The 24,985-nt window shown below is 52.7% G+C and overlaps 3 protein-coding genes and 2 pseudogenes across 3 annotated transcripts; 3 read left to right on the forward strand and 2 right to left on the reverse strand.

Moving 5' to 3' along the window:
• Positions 1–3,859: 3,859 nt before the first annotated feature.
• On the forward strand, positions 3,860–6,952 carry SAPIO_CDS1279 (Fungal specific transcription factor domain-containing protein; the record flags this gene model as incomplete). Its single annotated transcript, XM_016784585.1, has 3 exons — positions 3,860–4,558; positions 4,626–4,985; positions 5,084–6,952. 3 exons carry the CDS (start codon positions 3,860–3,862, stop codon positions 6,950–6,952), a joined length of 2,928 nt encoding a protein of 975 aa, XP_016645701.1.
• Positions 6,953–7,325: 373 nt separating this feature from the next.
• SAPIO_CDS1280 (NUDIX domain-containing protein) lies at positions 7,326–8,648 on the reverse strand (the record flags this gene model as incomplete). The annotated part of the gene is made up of 3 exons (XM_016784586.1): positions 7,326–8,023; positions 8,118–8,470; positions 8,578–8,648. The coding sequence occupies 3 exons, from the start codon at positions 8,646–8,648 to the stop codon at positions 7,326–7,328; spliced, it is 1,122 nt and encodes a 373-aa protein (XP_016645702.1).
• A 795-nt stretch (positions 8,649–9,443) lies between these two features.
• Positions 9,444–12,128, reverse strand: SAPIO_CDS1281 (annotated as a pseudogene; the record flags this gene model as incomplete).
• A 513-nt stretch (positions 12,129–12,641) lies between these two features.
• SAPIO_CDS1282 (uncharacterized protein) lies at positions 12,642–12,995 on the forward strand (the record flags this gene model as incomplete). The annotated part of the gene is made up of 2 exons (XM_016784587.1): positions 12,642–12,673; positions 12,764–12,995. 2 exons carry the CDS (start codon positions 12,642–12,644, stop codon positions 12,993–12,995), a joined length of 264 nt encoding a protein of 87 aa, XP_016645703.1.
• Positions 12,996–16,370: 3,375 nt separating this feature from the next.
• Positions 16,371–17,909, forward strand: SAPIO_CDS1283 (annotated as a pseudogene; the record flags this gene model as incomplete).
• Positions 17,910–24,985: the final 7,076 nt, after the last annotated feature.

Consider the following 24,985-nt stretch of genomic DNA (forward strand, 5'->3'; position numbering starts at 1 on the left):
TCTACCGTTTTCTCTTCGTCATTTAGCTTCTTTGCCGATCTTCAGGATGAAAATCAAGGCCACCGCCATTGCCGTCGCTGCGCTCGCTCTCAGCGTCGTTGCCGCCCCGACCGCAGAACAGGAGAAGCGAGCTACGTCCGCCACTCACGGCTTCAACATCAGAGCCTGCTTGCGAAGCGGATGGGGGTGCTGTCCGATTTGCGGTCACTAAAGAGGTATGGTCCGAAATCCCTGAACCGGAGACTTGAATGTCAACCGTTTCCGCTCATAGCTTCCCCTTAAAATGCCATGTCCGGTTGGTACTAAACTTCAGGCTGTGGGGGTAGTCATCTAAATCATTGGGAGATTGAAGACGAGGACGCGTCCAACAGCCGGGGATAAGGAAGGATGTTGTCTTCGTATCTCAACAATGGCGCCAGCCATCAACGAGAGCGGCTTCGGTATGGTCAAGGATCATGAAGGATGAGACATGTAATAAGGCCAAACGAGAACTGTTTGGCCTCACCTAGACTACTGCTACAATACGGCTACGATTGACTATTAATACACTGAAGAGTTGTATGCTGACGACGCCGAGATGAGAAATTGGATTCCAGGTGCGCCCATATCTGAACAGAGACTTTAAGGAAAACAATAATATTGAAAAGGAGAAAAAGGAGAAGAAAAGAAAATGGGAGAAGGGGAAGAAAAAAAAAAAGAAAAGGAAAGAAAAGGAAAGGAAAACCGGAGAAAACAAAAAAGAATAAAAAAAATCGGATGTGCCTTCTTGGAAGGCGCATTGGGATTTGAGCCCAATGCGGGGGTCGAACCCGCAGCCTTGAGATTAAGAGTCTCACGCTCTACCGATTGAGCTAACCGGGCAGGTTATTGATTGATGTGTGACAGTGCCTTGGCGTTCAGCCTTTGTTGGATCCTCCCAACGACTTTGCCCGCTCCACAAGTTGCCGATGCTTGTTCTTCTTAGTCTTCGCCTCTCTCCACCTTGTCCTGATTCCTGTTCTCCCAGTGACGGCAAGCGTATATTGCTATGCCCAACTCCAGCCATGGATCAATTGATATACGAACTAAAACATTTGCGGTCACCAAGCTGGACCAGCGCTCTAACGCTAGCCATTCCAATGATGGAGAATTACCTTGTGAGGCTTGTGGGGTAGTGTTCTGCGCTTGTGTAACATCACCTTGGACCCTTTTGGGGACGCATACAGATTCCACCACGACAGCCTACGTTTCGTGGCCCCCGGAAGATAGGACAAGATACAGTTTTACGCCAGCACGTCTTCAAGGACCAGTGGCAGTATTAGTTGACTCCGCCACGCCCCAGAGTACCCCGTCTCATGGGCAAAGCCGCAAAATTACTTGGAAGTTTCCCGGTAAATTGGTTTGGCTCCTTCTCTGTAGCGTGTCTGCCGGGAGGCGGGTTCGGGTTCCTAGCGGATCGATGACCTGTTTTCCTCTGAGCGGCGGAGTGGCTTCAATTTGAATAAGGTGACACCTCGATCGAGCACGATAAAGAAAGTCATTCAAGTGTAAGCTTATAAGTCCAGCTTGCCCCCGATGGCAACCTTGACACTCACTACGCAGTTCGCCCAGCCGACGGACTACGAATTGTTCCGTGATTTTACAACTATATCCTTGCCCTAGTCATACAATGAATGTAGTATCCTCAGTGCTAAAGTATCTGATCCGGCCGACGAGAGATATACCGTCTATCAGGCTGAGATTCGTTCAGTCCTGCTGTTTGCGCAGAGCCCTAGACCGCATCGTCGGTTGATACTGCTAAAGTTGAGAAGAAAGCCATTACGACCGCATATTGTTGTGCCATGTCAGTTAACCGATCACCGAGTCGGGATTTTAGCCTTACAATACTTTTAGTGGTTACTCTCTCCTAGCACCATTCCCTCTCGATCACATCACCGCCGCGCATATACAATATTTCCAGCTCCGTCCCTATCCGCCGCCTACCGAAACACTTACTAGTACCTCACTACTAGGCCAGGGATCGACTCAAGACTCTCACGCAGGGCCTTTGGTATATTCCGCGTGGGTAGCGTCGTGGGGGAAGTCGGATATCAGTGTCGTATCACCGCCACCTCCAACAGAGATTCCAAGGAGCGAACTCAGGATGTCCATTCCGGGACAGAAGCCAACAACAGTAACCTGGTAAGAGGCGGTAGCGGGCTTTCATGGGCGGGATTCGGTGTCGTAGCGGTCGGGATTCCTATCTTAGGTTTTCTGCTCATTGTCGGCTGTTGCATTTCGTGCATTCGGGAGAAGAAGAAGGAGAGGAAGATGTCACGGACAGGGCAAACATAGAGCGCCGAGGTCGATTTCGAGCGAGGTTTCGTCTGGAATGAGGATGGAGAAGATAATATGGTTCCGATGCACTGACGGGGGGTCCCCTTAAAAGGAGAAGTTCGAAAGGTTGAAATCGTTTATAAGCGTACTCTTCGCCCACGACCTGAGCCTGTCCTTGTGTACATTTCATATCTCGTCTGCGTTAGTCCCACGGTGCAAATCGAGGCTTAAGTTTAGACGCTATCGACTATCGCGGTGACAGTTGGAATGAACTTATTTTACCCATGGCGGAAACTCTGGAAGAGAAAGGAGTTGAATTACAAGTTTCTTATTCACACTCCACAGGATTCACCGTTTTCACCGTTTTGAGACCATTCGATGTTCTACCTAGCGAGCAACTAGATAGCGCCTGTTTGAGGAGCGATGGTGCCCTTTTGGGTTCAAAATAACTATTTGGGCTCTTGATAATCATGAAGAAAGTTTAAGAATTCCATTTTCATATACCCGAGAACAATGTTAGCAACAAAAGAGAGAGAAAAAAAAAAGCCGGCCTCTTCTGTCACCTCGACCTTTACGCATGATATTGATGTCCTAGACGCCCTCAGAATCCATTATATTTTGATTGACCCCAAAAGGAACCAATGGCTTTAACGGATTGGCCTATCAATTCCATTAGCCGCAGCTTGGAGGTAAGCTTCATGGAGGAGAACCTATTGAAGACGGCGAGAGGGGGAAAAAGCAAATAAATAAATATCGGATGACAGGAGCAAGAGAAAGAATGCCGATCACGGCCGATGTGGTTTAGATTATTGTTCTGCTGCAAGAATTCATGTGACAAAAAAAAAAAAAAAAAAAAAAAAAAAAAAAAACATCCAACGATTGCGAGAAGGGATCGAAGTTTCTCGGAGTCGGTGTACTGATACAATTGGCCCTACTAAATCCGAAATTCGGGTGAACTAATACCGGCATGCGGGCCTAAAATCCGTCTCGTAGGATTGGGCAGGGGTATTAGTACCTCCAAATTGACTCCAGGCAGTTGGCAACTGGGTTCAGACTGCTGAGAAATCAAGCGATGGAGCCTGCTTACGTTGCCAAGAAGCGCCCAAACCGCAAGAGGAACTGGGAAAGAGTTGAGGCGACAAAAAAGAAGGAGCGAAAAAGTGAGGAGAGAACAACAGAAAAATATTAAATTGGAGTTAGACTATGGGTCTATGACTCCATTAGTTTCATCACGAGTTCCCCGCGACAAGTCCAATTCCATCGGCTTCACGCTGCTCGACCTGCCTCCCGACGATCCAGAATCCATTCACGACCTGAAATCTACCGTGCTCCGCCGGGCCTGCCACGAGATTTACCGGCTCCAGGCGTCCGCTCCTCTGCGCCATCAGTCCGCCACGCCCTTTCATCCACACACCTTTCTTTGGCCCCCCCTCCCCCGCCTAATGTACCGAGGGAGAGAGCGAAGAAGCGCCCGCGAAGCGTGAAACTACCCGCAGCCCTCCGGCTTGCAGCATTGCAGCAGGAAAAAAAAACCAAAACCAAAACAAAAAAACCAAGCACCACCATGGACACAGATTTTGATCCCGAATCGCCCTCCGCGCCATCGGACGCTGGCAATCATGTCCCCGCCTTCACCGTCCTAGAGCCGGGCACCGCCGCCCCCACCCACATCCCCTCGACAGCTCCGTCGCCGCCCACCGGTTCCAATGCGCCGAGATCGCCTGCCCTGAATCCTCGCAGTTGCGTGACGTGTCGTCGTCGGAAAGTGCGCTGCGACAAGCGCATGCCGTGCTCCAACTGTCGGAGGAATCAGATACAATGCATCTTCCCGGCCCCTGGACGCGCGCCTCGCCGACCTCGCCCGCGCGACCCCGACGCGCCGCTGCCGAACTCTAAGAAGCGCGAGATTGAACTGTTGGAGAGATTGAGGAAGTTGGAGGGGATTGTTGAGGAGTTGAGTAGTCAGGTCGACACTAGTGATCTTCGTCATACGTCGGCGTCTGCTGCTTCGCCTGAGGGCTGCGGCCATGATGCGTGCGACGAGTATGGAAGTGGCAGCGGCGCGACACCGACAAGTAAAGAGGACTCATCGCCTTCTAGCATCACCGCCGTTCCTAGACCATCCGGCGGGCGTACGGGTCCATCGTACGCACCCAATTACGAAGTGAACGCGAGCTTGTACAAGAAGTTTGGAAGGCTGGTGATCAATAAGGGCGAAGGAAGGTATATCAGCAGTGCGTTTTGGTCTAGCGTCAAAGACGAGGTAAGTTCTTTCGGAGGACCCTATTCCGTCCCGGTCACCTCTACTCACTGCGATGACTGTTATTTAGTTCGACGAGATTCGAAGCGGCGTCCACATCTTGTCAGATGATACCGATTATACCTCGGAAGAAGAAACTCCAGAACCGGCCGAGTCGTCCGACCTACAAAGCCACGATGCTTTCATGTTCGGTTATCGAGCGGCCGACATCGACCTATCTTCTTTCCATCCTCCTCAGTCACAAATCCCTTTCCTATGGCAGGCTTACAAGGAGAGCGTGGACCAGGCGATAAAGCTCATCCACGTACCCACCCTTGACAAAACGTTTGAAGAACTGGCAAATGGCGGTACCCCCAACCTCACGCCACCAAATGAGGCGCTGGTATTTGCGATTTACTTTGGCGCGCTGGTCGCCCTTGAGGAGGACGAGGTATGATGATACATATATATATATATATATTTCCTTTGGCTCTCATCCCCTGTCTTCTTTATTTTCTTGTTCTTGTGCTAATGTAATGTTCCCTCCAGGTCGAAGCGCAACTTGGCTCTCCTAAAACACCGTTGCTGAAGCGCTATAGATTTGCCCTGGAGCAAGCGCTGGCAAAAACCAATCTGCTAAGGAGCCTTGATTTCACGTCTCTCACTGCCCTTACATTATACCTTGTGGTTGTTCGACGAATTGATGACACGCGGTTTTGCTGGACCACTACCGGTCTGGCTATTCGCATCGCCCAGGGACTAGGCCTCCACCGTGACGGCACTCATTTCAATTTACCGCCATTCGAGACTGAAATGAGAAGACGAGTGTGGTGGGTGATTTGCGGCATTGATATGCGCTCCGCTGAGGAAATGGGTACGGATTTGACTATAGTCAACCGTACCTTCGACACGGAGTTCCCCACCAACATCAACGACGAAGATATCAGCCCAGAATCAACAGAAATGCCACCAGCCCGCGAGGGGCTAACCGACACGTCTATGGCTCTTGTGCGCCATGAGGTTATTGCTCTAAGTCGTCGCCTCTTCGCCCTCGCTACCGCAGCCGGCTCGGTCTGCCCCAAGGATACGTCCTCCAGCATGGCGGAGAGGGAACGTATGCTTGTCGAAACGTACGCCAGAGTCGAGGCCAATTTCCTGAAATACTGCGACGACGAGAACCGTCCCCTCATTATCATGGCAACCTTAGTAGCTCGCATCCTGATGGCCAAGAGCTCCCTCATCATCTACCAGCCCGCGCTCTTCCCCGGCAACGGAAACGATCTCTCGGAAGCGATCAAGGAGAGGCTATTCATCTCGGCCGTCGAGATTATAGAATACAGCTACAAACTTAACAACGATCCCCAGTTTAAGCGGTGGAGGTGGCTCTTCCAGACGTATACCCAATGGCACGCCATTGCGTACATCCTTCTCGAGATGTGTCGCCGGCCGTGGTCGCCGACCCTAGAGCGAGCGTGGGGTGACCTGAACCGGACGCTTAACAACCGCCAGAACTTCGATCTTACCAAGACGGCTGATCACTTGGCCGTGTGGATGCCCCTGCGCAAGCTGCTCCTCAAGGCGCGGCGACATCGTGAGTCCGAAATCGTGCGGCTTAAGACTAGCCCCGACGAAGTCCGAAAGTTGGACTTGGCAGACCGGCATAGTCAGTACAGGCCGCGGTTTGGTCGCGCGCCTGGTCTGGACGTCGACTTGGAAGAGGTCCGTAAGCGGTGGTTGGAGCTTGTGCAGCCGGATACTGCCCCTGGCGAGGGAGGTGAGGCGACGGCCATTCCGGGACAGCCCCCCCGGCTTTCCCAGCCCGATTCCCAAATGGGGGGAACCCTCAATGACAATCGAGGAGGTTATGTGTCTCAACCGGCGACAGAACAGCAGGTTCGCGCTAGTGTGCAGCAGGCGGCATCTGGTTTAGATGCTACGAGAGAAGCGTACCTCAACGAGATGCTGGATGCGCCATTCGATCCCATCGTGTGGTGGCGAGTCATGTCACCTGGATCGACTCTGCCGTCTGCGGCGCCGGCACAGCCCATCCTACAAACCGGCGCTACTGCTGCCATGCAAACACCAAACATACACGGCAACCAGACGATCTTAACATCACCCACACAAGCGGCGGCGGGAGAAGATGCCCAAACCTCGCCGCAGATGGGCTTGTCGAATTTACAAGAGGTGCACGCGCAAGCCGCCAGCAACATACCGCCGTGGCTATGGCAGGATCCTTTTGGGACGGCGGCTATAAACTCGTGTGGTAGTGGTGGCGGAGCTTTAGGCCAAGCGCAAGGCCAGGGGCAAGCCCTGGGACTGGTGCCGGGTGAGGGGGGCGATGATGGGGTTATGAATATTGATGATTTTAACTGGCAGTCTTGGGGGGATACTGTGAGGGGGTTGGGGATGACGTAGACTGGGATATTACTGGAGATGGAGTTTATTGGGAGGTAGGTTCTGTCTGATGTCTCGGGATTTCTGCACTTTCTGTCTTCTTTTTAGCTATTGTGATACCTATTTTTCTTGATTTCGGCAGGTGTCTGTGTATGAGTTCAGAGTTCGAGGATAGACATCAATATGTGGACACGGATTCATTGTCTAATTTAGATGGACCAGACCGCAGGGAAAGGTTGTGGACCTAGGAACTCGTATCTGGAGTTAGCTATGCACATATATATTATATCGGCAGAGGATCTCTATGTACAAGAAGTATTCTCCTCTCTTATCTCGAGATCAAGATCAAAATAAATGATAATGTTCATTTCATCCTCAGACGCTTCACATCTCATTAGAGCTTTCCTCCCTTGACCAGATTCTCCTCCTTCATCGCCTCATCCTTTCCAAACACACCCAAGTTCCACGGCCCACCCTTCGCCTTCAGATTCACAACCACAACCGCATCCGCAACACCACCCCTCACCTTCCCGTCCCCAATAGCCTCCACCTCCGCCCCCGTCCTATCCAGCCCCAACACAAGATACCCATCGCCCCTAGCCTTCAACACCCTCGGGCTAATAATCTTCTCGGCCCACGGAATCGCCGAAGTAGGATGCCCCAACTCCCGCTCGCCCCCAAACGTAGCGGGGACCCTACCGATGAACTCGAGCAGGTCCCTCCGCTCGCGGTCGACGACGGAGCGGGAGGGCGTCCCGGCCTCGGCGGCGCGGGGGAAGAAGCGCGACAGGAGGGTGAGGAGGAAGTATTGCGGGGGGAACATGCTGATTTTGCGGGCGTGGTGGAGGGAGAGCCAGGTCGAGGGGGTGGCGAAGGTGGCGGATGTGTGTTCTATGCCACCGTCGGGGGTGGGGACGATGATGGGAGATGTGTCGGTGGGGATGGTGATAGCTGTTTCTTGAGAGGAGGGTGAAGAGGAAGAGGAGGGAGTGCTTTCAGGGTTGGGAGGGAGGAAGTAGAGGTACATTTGGGTGGTGAAGCGTTTGGGTGAGGGAGGGGGAGTGATCCATCTCGTGAAGGGGATGAGTCCGTCTTTTTAAACGCCGTGTCAGTCAAAGCCCTCTCGAGACGTCGAGATAAAAGAAGAGGAAGAGAAAGTAAAGAAGTTGGGATCCTGGACACTTACCAACATCAGGAACACCGCCCACACCCTCAACCCAATCCCTAAACTTGACCTCCCCACTATGCACCTTCCTCCTCCCCTCATCTCTAACCCCCTCACCCACGCTCACCAACTTCCCATCCTCCCTCCCCTTGGCTAGAAGAATCCCGCTCTCCTCGAAACACTCCCTCAGCGCCGCGATGCGGTACGCGGGCCCGTCGGCGTGTCTAAGTGCGCCTTCGGTGGGAGGCGCAACGGGCCCGTCGTGCAGGGCGTCGAGGTTGCCGCCGGGGAAGACGTGGGCGGAGGCGAAGGACGTGGAGGTCTTTACGCGGTGGAGGAGGAGGATTTGGTTTGTGGGGGAGATGAGGATGATGCTTGAATGTGTGTAAGTGGGTTTTGTTTTATTTTATCTCATTTCATTTATTTTATTTTCCTTTTTCTACGTTTGGGAGGAAATGGGCTTGGGAGGGTTCCTTTTTACCTGGCGCTGGGACGCGGCTCTGCGGCGGGTTGTTTCGCGCGAGGTTGCGATTTCGATTGCGATTGCGACATGGTTGAGTATGAGCGTGGAGATGAAGAATTCTTGGTGGTGAAGGCTGATTTCAATCAATCGTGAGAAAAAGAGACAGAAGAAGTAAGGGAAAAGAAAAAAAAAAAAAAGACCGAAGACTTACATTCAAGGATCGAAACCCGAACGAATGGCGACCGTCGCATCAAAGCGGCCATGTTCCCCTACTTGTACTCGGTATTTTTATTCCCTTTTCAAGAAGCACATGGGGTGAAAAGGAGGGGAACAGCAACACGCGAGGTTCGTCGACTCGACACCACCACACCTCCAAAGTTCCATCCGGCACAAAAGGGGGATTTTTTTTTGGGGTTGAAGCTAAGCCTTGATGGCAGCTGGGGGTGTGGGGAAAAGGTGGGAAATGTGGGAAAGGTTGGGGGAAAAGCTGGGGTGTTGCAAGATGCCGAGGTTGGATGGAGTTTTTGGACCTTGGGTCTTGGTGGATTGGCGAAGTCGCCGAATCTAGACGGCGAAACTTCTCGCTTTCGGCCTGGGCATCTCGTTTGGTGTATGGAACTAGGCTTGAAGCGGTTCGTTGGTATTTCATAACTATCATAAGCGCTACAAAGAGTAAAACAATACAAAAGAAATAGGGTAACAGTTGCGAGAATGGACTCGCTAGGACCAATACACCAACCATCGGTCTATATGTGCAAGTGTGTGGAACAGAACAGGAACAAAAGCCCCAAGCCCAAGAACACCAAACCCAAGCCGCCGACTCCTTAGCTCATATATATACAAGCCACACATCCAACAACTCGAATCTCCTTTGCCCCTTCATCCTAAAGTCTCTTTCTGTCCAAACCATTCATCCTCTGCCTCCACAAGCAGCAAACACTCTTCGACTCACACCACTTCTTGACCTGGACAGGTGACACTTCCGCATCACATCCCACCCTCGACAGCTGGCCCGTATTCAGCCACGCCGCCAGGTCCTCCAGTATAATCGACTCGTACATGAGCATCTTCTCGTGCCACGACGGGTTCTGAGGATCCTTCGATCGCGGCGCCGTCGTCACCGCCTGCGTGATGTACCGGAACAGCTCGGCCTCCTTTTCTGTGGGTGACAGGGCAAGAGACAGTTGCGTGTCGTCCTCGGTCGTGACTGAAATATCGAACGAAGGTGGCGAGGAGAAGACTGACTCAGGCGAGGACACGAGCATCTCCGAGTCGGAGTCGGGTATCTCTAGCACGGGAGCTTTTACTATCGTCTTCTTCTTTGGCGTTGTGGGGGCTTTTCCTTTCGAGGGTCGGCTTGGTTTTGCAGCAATGGCGCTTGTTGCAGTTTTCGTCGCCGCTGCCGTTGAATTTTTGCGAGGTCGGCCCGGTCGTCGCTTCTCTGAAACCACTTCGGGGACCTGTGACCACGGCGGCGGTTCATCACTATCGTCCGAATTCAAGAGAGGAACAAGGTTCTTCCGGGGGCGCCCACGAGGCCGCTTCACCGGACCAGCCGGCTTACTTGGAGGAGGCGGCATTGACAACGAGTCGTCAACCTTGCTAGAAGTGGAGGTACCTTGAGGTGCCATCTCGATCGCAGGCGGCGCTGACGCCGTTGAATACGCCCTTACAGCGCCTAGCTCCGCCTGGGGAAGGTGCTTGCTTTCCCAGCACTGGGTGAGAAGGCTAATCATAGCGTCTCGCTTCTTGATCGGCTTGAATCCGTAAGACGCAATCTGCTTGCTCAGCTGTGCATCTGTGCACAGCTCAAAGTTCGGCCGCTGGGGCAAGTTGGGCTCCGGCACGCGGGGCTCTGGCGCCTTCGTGGGAGATTCAACCCGGGAGCTTGCCGGCAACTCCGACTTTCCAGACAATGCTTCAAGCTCATAAATTCGAGGCAGCCTTTTCTGGGAGCTGGGCGGCGGGCTCGTCGAGCTAATTACCCAAGACGAAGGATCGCAGGATAGCATCGACTCTATCGGCGTACTCTGACTTGCGCCATTCTTCTGCAGTGTGGCCGTCCCCTTGCTGGCGAAACCGCGATTGGTAGTACTTGAGTCCACCGACTTCGTAACCCGAGATTGTTGGGTTCCGGTTGCCCGACTAGATGTAAGCTGGGATGGCCGCTTGTCCATGTTGACGTAGCCGAATGGATCTACATCATCGACTTCACCGTCCAGTCGTGGCGAATCAACAAGATCAATGATTTCCGTATGTAGTAGACCACCGTCTTCATCCCGCGCCGCCGCCGTCCACAGTCGCGGTTGAGCCTCGGGAGGTTCGATGGCATCGCTGTTGATGGGAGTAACAAACTCGTCGTCTGTCGCAGGGCCGGCTCTCAGTCTGGGTAGACCATCAGAGTTTGTAGCAAGTTGCTGGCGAGCCAGTTGACTTGAAGTCCCAAACACAAAATCTTGATTGGCGACATGCTTCAGTGCGGCTCCTGGGGATAGGAGAACGATTTCCGGCTCTTCCTTCTTCTTCGTCCTCTTCGTGGGCCTGGTCTTCCTTTTGGGCGCCGCGGCCTTGGTCGGTTTCGTAGTTATCGGGTTCTTGGCGCGAGTTTTGGAATCCGAACGGTCCGCTTCCATGTCCAGTTCAGGAGTTGCCTCGCGATCCCTAGGCACGTAAGCAGCCGTTGCCAAACCGGTGATTGTTCTGGCCTTCTTCTTCTTCGGCGCCTTTGACTTAGCAGGAGACTTCTCGGGTGGAGCAGGCTGTTCGGTATTTTCCGCTGTCGTCGGCACCATTTCAAGCAACTTGCGCTTCTTCAGTATTGTCTCCAGCTGCCCTGGCTCTGGTGTTGCATTCCTAATTCCTATGTCCTCTTCTTCATAGCCATACGAGTCATTGAGTTGCTTAAAGACATCTCGTGCCTTGACTGCATCTGGCACCCTATTCGTAGATGAGAGCAGCTCAATGATATCCGAAGACCTGGAGCCAAACTCTTTCACCGTATCCTTCGGCGGGGGCGTCCATTGCACTCTCCGGCTTTGTGCAGGGGGTAGGTTTAGGGGTTCGTCGATATCCCCAGCGGGTGGTTTCGGGATCGGCTTTTCGACCAGAGGAGGCTTGAAATGTTTACTGACTTTTCCCGTCGTTTTCCTCTTCGGTTTCGTGGGTTTGGAAGTTTTGGAAGTTTCAGTTTCCTTGTCATCCGCGAGTGGCGGCCTTCGTTCGGGAGTGCTACGGTCGAGCGCAGAGACGTCAACAAATGACGTTGAGGTATCCGCCACTTCTTCCAGTAGTATCCCATCATCGAACGTGGCACTTCTTCTCTTGGTGATCGTCGAGGTCGCCGTCGGCCGTATCGTAGACTCGTTTCGAAGCTCACCACATCTAGAGTTCGACGCTGCCAATCGACCATACTCCGGCGATTGTGAACTACGTGGCCGCCTGTTCTCCTTTTGTGAAAAAATTTCTTGCAACGTAGGAAATTCGGGAGAAGACGAGCGTACGAAGCCAAGCGAGTCGCGCTTGCTAGCCACCGCCGGTGACGAACTCAGAAGGATGGCGTTCGCAGCCATGGTCGAGAAAGGGGTGCGGGGCATTTGAGTGCGCCAGGCGCATCTCAGAGCGACGGTTCGCAACAGGGTGGATTTTCGGTACCCCCGAGGGGCTCTATACGGAGCGGGGATTGTTCGGTCGCGGGTGGGAAATGGAGGAAGCCAACGGTCGAATATCGCGACATTGCAAGCACGCGGGCATTCGCGTTAGCGTTGATTTGAAGAACGGGTCATCTTTCTCGAGCCAGTAAACATTTCCCCCGTCTACTTCTCAGAATTACAAGTACAGAGTACCTTCGCGACTCTCTCGCGAAATCACCTGACTAATCGATGTTTCTCATGGCACGTGACAAATCCTGTGACCCAGCCCTCCCAGTCCAGCGCCCCGCACGAAAATTACAATACTCCCAAATTTTTTGACATCTCCAAGTCCAGCGCACCCCCCGCCAAAGCCTCAAATCGTCACCCATCCGACCACCAACACCACCCTCCTAACCTTCACTTTCGAAGCCATTTTCAACACATACCGCAAAAATGGAGAACGACAAGGGCGAGACCGTCGACCTGTACGCAATTCCTCAATCCAATGGCTCAACTATTCCTCGGGACATGTGAATTGAGGAGGAGGTTCGTTACTGACACGATTCTTCCCACAGCTACGTCCCCCGCAAGTGCAGCGCCACCAACCGCATCATCAAGGCCAAGGACCACGCCTCCGTCCAGATCTCCATCGCCAAGGTTGACGAGAACGGCCGCGCCATCGCCGGCGAGAACATCGTCTACGCCCTCTGCGGCTTCGTCCGATCCGTCGGCGAGAGCGACGACTCCCTTAACAGGCTCGCGCAACGGGACGGTCTCCTCAAGAACGTCTGGAGCCCCGTACGATAAGCGAATTACAAACACAAAAATGGATTCACGAACTTGAGGGATTGTTTTGGAAGGGGGGGGGTCACTGTTTCTTAGAGGAGGTACGCCGCAACATTGTCTATTTCTGGGACATGGGGTCTGTGCGTGGGATATAAGAAGAGACGTTGACGAAACTTATTTTTCTTTTTCTCCAGGGTATGATATGCTAAAGGGGCAATGAGGTTTCCACAATGCATATTTGGAATTTAGAGTTGGCCGCCAAAAAAGATGACTGCCAATTCGGGGCGTCTGGTTTCTTAAATGGAAATGCATTTGAAGCCATTTTTTTTTTCTCGGGCGATGGAGTCTGTTGTCTTGTTTTCGCGTGTGAAGTTGTGTCTTGATGTGAAGCCCCCTTTTCCCGGCTGGAAAAGTCTCCTTGGACGTGGGCTCATGGCCCACCTGTGACCGAGGATTCTGGAGCTACTGGGAGCGCTCCAGCTCCCGGATGGCTTCCGTGCCGCAGATCGATCTTACTGGCCTTGAAAAAGCTGCGGTGGTAAAGGTGTTCATCGCGGTACAGATACGGGTCAGACATCTCTTCGCATTCAAACTAATCCTTGCAGGTCGCCTATTGCTCCCCTGTGGCTTTGAACGCGTGTTTGCGCTCACGACTGGCTCTGTGCTCGGCAATTGATTTTGAATTTCTTGTGTCGAGTTACCTGTGTCTAGGTGGATCGCATCCCTAACGCCCTCGCTCAACTCGACACCAATTCCCGATGCCCTCAAGATCGAACCGTTGGCCCAACGAACGGAATCAAATATCCTAAAGCACGACTGGGCACTGACCTAGATCCTCCCGCTAAATCCTCAGCCGCCCCTGTTGCCAGCGAGGCTGCTATCGATGAAGTATCGCCATTAGGTATCACTCGCCCCATCCTCCAGTGAGATCATTAGCCAGGAGGATCGCGATGCCTCCGGCCCGTATGGTAGAGGTAGAGTTAGCGCATTGTATCGTCGATGAGCTGGGAGCCGGTGCTCGCATCCAACATGCACCCCTCCTGCGGAGGAGCACCACGCCTCCATCTGCACCACCACTTCCTTCCTTCCTATTTCTTCGACACAAGGGATATCAATAACTTTATATACAAGTATCCGGCAAGGACTTCCAACCGAGTAGCTCAAGTAGCGACGACAGTACAACCAGTGGCCAAGTGGTCAATGGAGCGTTCAGAAGGTTAGAAAGTTGCAATTTTCGTAGCTCGTGGCAAGCAACCGGGATTCGACCCTGGGAGCGAACCGCGAGCGAGCTTTTTGCCATTTTTTTTCTTGCCCTTTTTTTTTTTCTCGTCGCGAGCACAATGCCGACGAATTCCTCTCGACATTCTGAGCTCTCCATAGCGTTTTCCCTCTTGCCATTCGGTCGTTCCGCCAGTCCTTAGTGGTCCTTATCGCATCGCTCGAAGATTGCTCGTGCGAGTGTAAGGCCACGTCTCGTAATTTATTGGCGAGCAAGTGGCTCGCTCCCCATTTGCCCTTGATCCTGCCTCGAAAGCCTGCGGGTTGATAATATCCGTCCATTTGAGCGGCACCGTCGCGACCACCGTGAATCCCTGGAGGAAAATCACCGTGGTTGTCATTCGTTCGCAAGTGACCACCTTATTCCTTTCTCTGCTCAATCCGCTAATACGTCGTCGAACTCTTCCATGCGCCCAAGAAGCTCGCCGAAGGAGCTCGCGCGGGTGTGGCAGTTGCCTAAACGGACGATAGCGACCGAGGATGGCATGTAAGAAAGAGGGAAGAGCATTTCTGTCATAGCTCGGCTGCCTGACTGGACTCTTCAACGTTTTCTACACACAATTGCAAAGTTGGGGAGGAAAGAATTAAATCAATTGATTCCGGAAAGGTTCCAAACTCAGCTCTCAAAGCCTATCTTTCTCCTCCTCTTTGTACCTTTCCATTCACTCTGAAAATTTGTCCGCTATTGTAGACGTCATTTCTAGATACGTGCAGATGGTCGCCGTATAGTGGCCTCGGTGGCTTGGGTCAATCTTTGCATATTCTGCCAGCTCACAGAGAAACGTTTTAGGTATCAATGTTAGAGCCCGGCTATCCGACGACTGAGACTCCCTAGGATTGTTGGGGACATGGTTTATATTTTGACTTTATTTGTCGTCAATTTTTCTTGACGGGCCGGGAATTCTGAGAGATAAATAAAAACCCCGAGCGAAAAAGCTGGAAATAGTACTGATATAGACAGGTCATATTGTCCCCCTTCTCCATCCGCAACTGTGTGGTGATGTTGTTGATCCTGCAAAGTGGAAACTGCGACGTCGATGCACAGTGTAGTAAAGTCCAAGACACTGGCATCCCCGCCTTCAACGTCAAGTCCATCACGAATCAAATGATGGAGGCTGCGCCGATGTGATACACACGCGACCGCGTCAACTAGGCCTCTCTCTAAAATCCCGACTCTCCATTTCTCCATTTTTCTTCCCTCCTCCTCATCTATTAGGCTGCCCTCGCGCAGAACCTCGTTGGTTCCACCAAGTCAGCGCACAACATCTGAGCTTCGTGACATTTACGTGTCTGCCTCGCCCTGTCTCATCGAGCCACTGCTCAAAACTTAGTATCCTCCAATACTATTATCTTCCAGCCTCAAGGCGCAAGCTGCTGTGTCACTCCTTCTCTTGCCCGTCGTAGCCGGGCCGTCCGCCTCATCTAACGAGGTGACCTGTGGCTACTCACCCTTACCGAGGAGGCTTGTCGGGAGGCCGCATCTCTCCGATCTCAGAGCCCCACAGAAGTTCATTCACAGCCATTCATCTAGAAGAACAGGAATCTTCTGTCGCACACGTTGAGGTTGGGGCCTTACACCCTCTCACGAAACCCCATCTGAACACCCCCACGTCGTGGGAGTGGCAGTACGTGGTGATATCTCGGTTGGCATCCGGGGAAGTCCCGGAGTGAAACGTTGTGTGCAGAGTTTTGTCTAGAACGGGAGACCATACTGCGCCGACATCGACACCCTCGTACTCTACTTAGTTCTGTTGTTGATCATCTTGTGTACCGATCCCCTTCCTATTTCCCAACAGTCCTGCCTTAATTTGGGACGCTCTTGTCTCTTGCAAGACCCGAGAATCCTTGCCCGAGCCGAGAATCACTTACACTCTGACGTGGCTGAGGACCTAGCACGGCACGGCACGCCCGATTTTTCTACCCATATCCTCGCTCGCGTCTCGCCCATACTTCGCTAAAACGCTTGCCCTACCTTCCTAATCGGCCCATCTCTCGTTACCCTGCTTCACCGCCTGTGCTTGAATCGCAACTCTCTCAAATCTCCTTACCGCTAAACTCTCCGTCCCCTACCCCTGGAGTGGCCTTCGGGAAGACCAAGCCCCTCAAGCCACGCCCACCATGTCTTTCTCCGGAACGTGGCGGCCCCTGCCGGTAAAGCAACGGCAAGGCCTCCCCACGCTCCTCGTCTCCACCCGCTTCTCCGGAACCTCGTACGGCGTCCACATCACCGATCTCGCCCACATCTGGTCCGAGTCTCTCGACCGACGCACCATCATCCTCCGAGCTCTCAAAGAGGACACCACCATTGACCCTTCGGATGGCGAGGAGAACATGGCCTCGTTCCTCAAATGCCTCCGGGCTGCCTTTGACCGCTCCGACAGCATGCACGACCTGACGCGCGTGGTTATCTCCCAATCTTCTTCCTCTACTTCTAGGGACGGTCTTACACTTACCGTTACCTGTGAGCTTCCACGCGAGTTATCCGATAAACCACTCACGTGGCGGATGTATCTAGAGATGCAATCGGCTTCGACAACCACTGCTGAGTTGGTCTTTCCACTTGTGGAAGCGCACCGGGCCCAGCAGGAGCAGATCAAATCATTAGTTGAGATTATCAAGCAGAAGGATTCCGTCATTACCAAAGTACTCGACAAACTCGAGGCCACCGGCACATCCCTCGAGCATGTCTTTACGGTACTTCCCGCAAAGAGAAAGGTAACCAGGGAACAGGCCGAGTCCCGCGTAAAAGGACTGGCTCTGTTTGATTTTGACACCTGGAACAGCACCGTCGCAGAAGAGACGAGGAGACACCCTGGTGGGGAGGTTCCCGAACTCTTGCGCCGTGTGTTTGACGACGGTGGGTTAGAGTACACTCTCAATATCGGTTCCAAGGATTACGCCGAGGATCTGGCTCAGTGGTGGAATCGCCTAGGTGACACGGGCGGATTACCATCCGACGACGCCAGCGAACCGGAGTCCACGATAGGGAAGAGATCGGTCCCGCCATCTTCGAGGCATGATTCTCAGAGATCTAAATCCCCACCGCCCGTTTCCCCAAAGAAACGGCCTTCCCCCAAAGCGAAACAGCCTAAACCATCCGACCTCAGCGATGTCCCAACTGCCTCAGAAACGGAAAGCGAAGCCGACGAGGCTCCTAAACCTGCCGCTCTTCCTACCCGCAGACTCGGTGCCATTGGCGGATTCCACCCACCGCCAGCACCCCAAAAGCCACCCATCCCAGCTGATGACGATGAAGCCACAGCCTCCGAATCAGATGAGGCCCCCACGAAAAGGAAAGCCACGTCGAGGAAACAAGCCTCTTCGCCCCCGGCGGCAGCAACTCGCGCGGGAACCACCCGGGCTGGCGGCGCCGCCTCCCAACTCGGCAGTAGCACCAGATCTCCTACGCCCGAGGAACATAACGAGCCAGCGGAGTCGTCACCACCGGCACGGACACCTGCGAGGAAGGCGGGAATCGGCAGGATCGGGGGGATCGGTGTCATTGGCGGCAAGAGCCGGGCTCGGCAGGCATCGGCTGACGACGAGGATGATGAAGGAGGGAGGAAGGGCGGCGAGGCGGCGAAGAGGGAGGAGAAGGCGCAAAGTCCTGTGAAGAAGCAGGTTGTGAGGCCGGTGAAGAAGAAGAGGAAGTTTTGAGGCATTGTGCCAGGAGGGGTAAATTGGTAGGATCGTTGTCATGATTGAGGTATGGAGATAATACTAGTGGTGAACGGGAAGAAATATAAGGGTTATGTATGAATTCGAAAACTACGGATCTCTCTGTTGTTGATCCCCCATATGATCTAATCTCCATACAGAATCGATTCGAAATGTGACTGATAACGAAAAGAGTAGTGATGGTATTTACTACGAGATAGAAAGGAACCCCGGGTGTCGGAGTTGCCTCTACGGAACTTGTCTTCGATCTCCTCGCGGCTCAGCTGTTCCTCTCTAGAAGGCAAAATGGGGTGATGCAGAGGAAGCGCACCAAGCGAAGAGTTGGTGTTGACGGATGAAGCTTTTCAGCCATATCTTTGTTGAAGAACGGGGTTGATAGGTTCATGTCCCTCCTTGGCTAGGCTTTTGCCTTTCAACCTAAAGGCTCCTATTAATAGTAAGTTGCGGGGGGGAATCTATATTCGAAGGCCTTACTCCGTATCCATCCTCTAGCGTCGTATATGATCGAACACCTTGGATTTCTACAGCCTTATCCCATCTCCCCCGAATCTCAGCCGTGGGTCATTCACTTGTTCTCAAATGGGAACGACGTTGAAGCGTTTAACACGTCCTGATATTCCTCCTTCTCATATTCCCCGGACGAAGATACCCTCATCCCTCTCCTAGAACTGTTTAATCTCTATCATTTTGATAGACTGCCCCGTACTTAAATCTGCCCCATCACTTGGATCGCGCTCGTTCCACGACCAACCCCTTCCTGCCACGGTCCCACGTTCTCCATCTTCCATATCTCCGACTGTTATTGTAAGTGTAACATCCTCAGCTCGACAAGTCCTCCCGCTATTCTGACCTGATAAGGTAGTAAAGAGCCGAACACAACGGCCAGTATCAGGAACCCGTGTAATTCGGACCAAGCAGCGGGCCAAGAAGGGAAATCGACCCCTGGGAACGAGGGTAGATCTCGGGGTAACGAAGACCTCAAGGCATTATTTTATCCGTTTGGCTCTGGTTTCCTCGCACAAGCACAGTCCTCGCCGATGAGAGACCTCCCCCTCATGCTAGTCCTTGTATTCACCAGCCACTCCTAATAGCCCAGATATTCATCAAAGAAATCTGCCAGGCGGACATCTCACCGAAGAAGCCCTCACCGAGCCCAATCTTCCGAGCAAGCAAGCCCGATCTCAACGCATTCGGACTTCGTCCTCCCCAACCTCCTTCCTCTCCCCCATTTTCTCTCACCGCTCACTGTTCGCGGGGACTTCTTCCGAATATCCTCCCCCCGCCGGCCTAACTTTTCATCTGCTTTCTATCCATATTCTCACTCCCCGTCCATCTCCCGAAGCCTAAAAGACTTCGAGCAACAAATACAAAGTGTGCGTAGGTACGCTAGAGAGCGCCATCATGCATGCTGCTGGTGCCAACACCGAATCACCACCAGCCATCAAGCCCCCTTCCGAACTAGCACTTAGTGTCAAGAGAGTGTTACCAAAGGGATGGCCGGCTAGCGCCCCTGACCAGACTCACACTTACACAACCTCTTTCTACATCTCCCTCCTCACAAGCCCACTTACGGCTCATGAATCCTCCACGCCCTCCGCGGCGAGCAGAAGTCGGAAAAAAGAAACCACCCAAAAAGGTCTCCGAGAGGACTGTTTGCTAAGAATTCGGGGGCCAAAAATTCAGCGCCTCTTTTGTTTTATCTATCTTTCCCCCTTTCCCGTTTGCTGAAGAGGGCGCAATATGCGCGCGTCCAGAGGGGACCAGTAGTACGCGCCCACGCACCTCCACCTTGCTCACGCCGTTGGAAACGCTCCGGGCATCTCATTCGCAGCCTTCCTGGCGCGTTTACTTTCCGAGCCGTGGTGCTAGGGTTTGGGGTCGTCTCGAAGGATTTTAGATACGCAGGGTTCCTTTTTCTCTGTTCTCCTCTGTGAAACTTCAGAAGAAAGGGAAAAATGACACCGGAACATTGTCCACACCCCTCCCCCTTTCTCCCATATTTTTCGATAATACCACTTCATTCTCACCAAAAACTCCTTCTTGTGTTGCCCCAGATCTCCTTCAAACCCACGCCTCTCCGTTCGTTCGCATATTCCGACTTTGGGAAACTTTGCACCAAGCCGAATCCTCCAAGCCCCCGAGTCTAACCCTCCTTCGGAGACCTACATACGGGATCGCATCCGATTTCCACGTCGTCTTTCGCAATGCGAGATCCGGCAGGAGGAAAGGAAAGGTAGATCCCCCAAAAGAGGAATTGAAGGAAATGAAACTCAAAGAATGGAGGCAAACCGAAACGCACTTCGACGAAAAATATTACCGAGGACACGCGCGGATGAACAAACCCAGCCCCAGGAGATGCACGAGTCCCCCTGACGACGTTTGACGTTGAAAACGCTATACCCTCCTCCCCCATTCTCACCAAAGGACCAAGCAAAAGAAGGGAGGGAGTACTCCGTCAAAATGCCAACCGGTCTCGTAAACCGAGAACCTGGTCCATAGGAGAAAGAGTCAGGCGCGAACGGGAATTATTCACTATCCTATACCCTCCATCTGAAAAAAAGCAGGCATGGCACGGCATGGCACGCAGAGGTGGGCAGGGACAGGAAGGATATCCTGTACGTAGGCTCAAGGTGTAGATCGCCAGTCAAAGGTTCCCCCCACCATCCCACCATAAACCTCGATGCGAGTGCGAGGTGAGTTGGTGTCCGGATTGACTCAGTCGCACTCCAGCAGAGCAGCAGCCGGCAAGAACCTGTCACTGTCGGTGTCGCAATCGGCCCCAGCATATCCTGTTCTGTACATCTCAGTGCAACACAAGAAGATTCCAACCAACGAGAGCCGTCCGGAAAAGGATGCCGAAGAGAAAGCACAGGAAAGATGGCCGCAAAGGGAAACGGAGAGAAAATGAGAGGAGGAGCCAAAAAGGAAGAAACGGCAAAGGGGAAAAAAAGAGAGAGAGAGAAAAGAGAAAAGCCGTTACCTGTCTATTCGCTGCCCGATTTCCTTGCATCCCGAGCTGCAGATCCGGCCATCATCACCACGAGCACCAGCATCAACCCCAACACCGAGCAGCAGCACGAGCAGCAGCGCCAGCACCGACAGTGCGTTCACTCACCTACAGCGTGACATTAGTTTTCCATCATGCTTCCCTCTTTCTGCTGTGCTCTCCTCCCGTTTTAGGCCCCTCATCCTTGCAATTTCTGTCCCAATTTGGACAACGAGGACGAATGTGGATAGGGAACTTAGGAGAGTAGTTCGGACGAGAGACTTGGCGTTTTTTTTTTATTTCTCACTTTTTTTACTTCTCATTTTCTTGTCGATCTTCTCCCCCTTCGCCGAAATCTTGCCGACTCCGTGTAAGTGCGAGGCTCTTCGCCGGCTTCACGAGACCTTCGACGCTCTTTTCACTTTCAATTTCTTCGGTCCCAACGCTTCCCTCCCCTCTCGATGCCGCGTTAACCATACACCAACAATCTTTTCCCCTTCGAGGAAGAACGAAGAAGTGTGTCAAATGCAAGCCACATAGTTCAAGGGTCTCCAAAAGCTAGAGCCAAGAAAAAAGCCATGGCCAACTTTTTTTCGACGAAACCTGACTGGTCTACTTGTATCAATCACCAATCGGCCTCCGGCAGGGTAGGTGTAAACGAAAGTTAGATCTGATTGTCGCGAGTCACGGCATCTGGCGGTCCCTCTTTTAGGGAAGCAGGGTTGGGAACCAGACCGCTCCTTTCCGACATTTTCTAACCTCTTTCGCTCTGTCTCTCTCTCTTTCCTTGCCACGAAAGAGCGGCGCACGCACATCTCGACGGCCGGAGGCAGGATCGAGGACTGTATTTTTTTGACGCTGCTTATCTGCATTGGTCCAATCTCTCGTACCTTGAAGATGTACGAACTCATGTACGCCAAAAAGTGAGTATTAATTCCCTACCATGCGTCGAGCCTGCATACTCCCTCCATTCTTGTAACACTCTAGAGCATTGGACAGCCCGTGTCCTGCCTGTTTCCGCAACGACAGGGCGAAGCAGGGGCAATATAGCCGGCTTCTCTCCGATGTCCACCTGTCGAGGGAGATGTAGTACTTCGTAGTCCACGCCAACTTCTAAGTACTTTTTCATTTTAAACTCGCAGTTTCGGGACTACTGATGGTAGGCCCCCGGGCACTTCCCCCGGCTTTGACAGCCACGAATTAAAACTGAGGTGAGGCAAGATATGCGTGCAGGATCGGATGGACATGGCCTGGCCCCTCAGCCCCGGCCGAGCGCAAGGGCTCTACTTGTAGGGCCCCTAGGGCTGTACTCCCAGTCTCTCACCTCCGAATGGGCGACCTGCCATTGCCTGCTACCTTATTCTCCTCCCTTCCCAACGCATTGGTTTTTTGAGTTGAAGCTTGAGATGGAGAGATGCAGATCGGAGGTGTGTCCCTTATCTACAGTCGCAGCGTGACTCTCCGGTCTCCTCAAGAAGATAGAGTTGTTGCTTGTTGTAGCATCACCGTAGATCCCCTGAACCCTTCCAGGCCCATTTCGTCCCGCCCTTCAGAGCTGCCTCACTCTCTCTGTCTCTCGACTTGCCACCTTATTTTTCATCCGAATCCCCTCTGTGTATGCATCCCTCCTCTTAAATGAGCACATGCAATGAGCAAAATTCGCAATGAGACACACATAGATACCCCACGGGAATTGGGCAGTTGCCTCCGAGGAGGGAGATATCCCCACCTCCATGTCCTAGAGCAGGGTGCGTGATACTGATACTCTGTTTGTTGAGACCTTGAAGAGGGACTCTCCGATAACGACATTCATGAGACACAAGGAGAGACGCACGCACGCATGTGCTGAAGCTTACACGACGTCTAAGCACATCTCCTAGCCCCTCTAATCACAGCTCTTGAACTTCGACAGCTATCCTTGCGCTCCAGGGTCGGTGGTTGCAGCACTGCTGACTCTCAGGTCGACCCTTCATGGTGCCTCACAGGGAGGAGAAAAAAAATTAAGATAAAGCCTACCACTAACACGACGCAAGGGTCTAAAAGGCTGGGGGAGGGGGAGACCGAGATCTCTTTCTTGGAAATAGTCAACTTGATAGATCTCGGAGCTTACCATCGCCATGCCGACAAAATCGCTGCTACCCTCCCCGCGCCTTTCTCGTACCATATTTGCATCTCGAACAAGCCACAAAATGGCGGAACAAGACCTCTATACCTCTGCGTATTGGCAAGTGGAGTATTAACCTTAACCTCCCTCCGTCGGCATTGGTCCATGAGCCTCCCGTGGCGGTTTTCGTGTGACCCCCTTCTTCTGATATTGATAGAGCAGCAGCTGTCCTTCCCCCTCGTCACCTGCGTCTCCAACGCGCGCATACATGGTACGCATGGTTTTGACAGGTCTCCCTCTCACCTCCGGACAAAAAGAAAGGCAGCCAAAATTCCGCCGAGGAGGGGGAATGCCTTGGGGACTCCCGCTGATCTTCGTCATTTCATTTCTAGTCGGTTTCCATTTTTGGCTTCGTACCCTTCCCCTTCGCGTCTTATTGGTAGACCAACGCTTCTCTTTTCGGTAGGTGGCAGATGCACGCTGCCTGCAAAACGAACCCGTCCATTTTGTGATGTGGCGACGACGCCGTCTGCCAGAATCTCATTTTTTTGGTCGTTCAGGACACAAACTGAGGACCTTAGATCGGACACCGAACCAAACTCGATCTGAGGTCTCCGTTTGGTAATATTGACCTAGACGGAAGCAGATGAGACTATTCTGGCATCTGAGCGAGGAGGTTGGAAGACCCTTTTCGCCACGAGCCGCCCCTGTTACTGTCAAGAAGATAGGCGTCTGGGCATCAAGAAGGTAAACGGGATCAATCCCTGCAACGCAACCACATATCCTCTTTCATGCGAAGAGAAGCGAAGAATAACCGGGTTCGTAGTGTTTCAATGCCGTCTTTTTGCCCTTCTCGACATGAAATAACCGGTAGCGACCCCTCCTTCTCCTCTGCCTTGAGCGGCGGCACACTTGGTCTGCCGGCACCATTTCCGCGCTGTGTGTGACGACTCGACGAACCTGGGAAAAGCAATATTTCATGTACCTATACCCCGCGGCAGGTAGAGGCAATCCGGGGACACATGTTGCCGGCACATGGGGAGGCTCGTAATAGCTATGATTTCAAAGCCCCCAGCTTGTGTAGTCCCCCCTCTCCACTTCTCCGCGGTCAGGTCGGCAGTTGAACGGGATGCACGACGCAAGAAACAGTAGTAGAGTGTTCGTGTACATGTCCCTTTCTCGTTACCTCACCGTGGCCGTATCATACCGCACCGTACGGCGCCGCCGTGATAGCAACTTCGTAAAAGTTAAGACACAATACTGGATACGATGCGACGGCTCAAGGTAAACATTTCCGTACTGAGTCGCTCGGGTATGAAAAAAAAAAAAAAAAGGTACAGCGCATTCTTGAAGGTAATCTTCATGCTTGCGCGGCTCTATAGCCTGATTGAGCCCGTCTCCGTCAGTGTGAGATCTCAACGTTGCTCTGGCTGTGTCTGAAGTTGCATTCTTGTTCAAACAGCGGCTACCATGGAAGTCGTCTCCGGTAGCCTTATCGACATATATTTTGACTCCATCTCAGTAGAGCTGAACGTCAAGGGTGCCATGGGGGTGTGGTTTTTGGGGACCTCCTAAAACCTACTTCGTAGTGGTGTAGTCGAAGGGTGTGGACTGATTTGGCAGCCCGGGATATTCCTGCACCTCCAGAGCAGTATCTCTTTGTCGTACCGGGTACCAATAAGTCGCATATAATCCCGTATTGGGACGTTCGAGAGATGCATGGCAGACGAAGGGAAGCGCATATTGGTAGAGAGGTGGCGTGCGTACCGACGGTCTGGGTCGAGAATGTGATATGAAAATTAGCGAAATGGAATCTGCAAATCCCTCCTTGACCTCCACATCGACTTGTTTTGGCATGAAAAACGAAGGGGTGCTATATGATCCCCTATTATTGCAGTTGTCCCTGAAATTTCGAGGAACCATGGACACTCCTCGGTGCTTTCAAAGATAGCAAAAGTAGCATTT

Source organism: Scedosporium apiospermum (assembly GCF_000732125.1).
Source record: "Scedosporium apiospermum strain IHEM 14462 chromosome Unknown SEQ_SAPIO_0055, whole genome shotgun sequence".
Taxonomy (NCBI): domain Eukaryota; kingdom Fungi; phylum Ascomycota; class Sordariomycetes; order Microascales; family Microascaceae; genus Scedosporium; species Scedosporium apiospermum.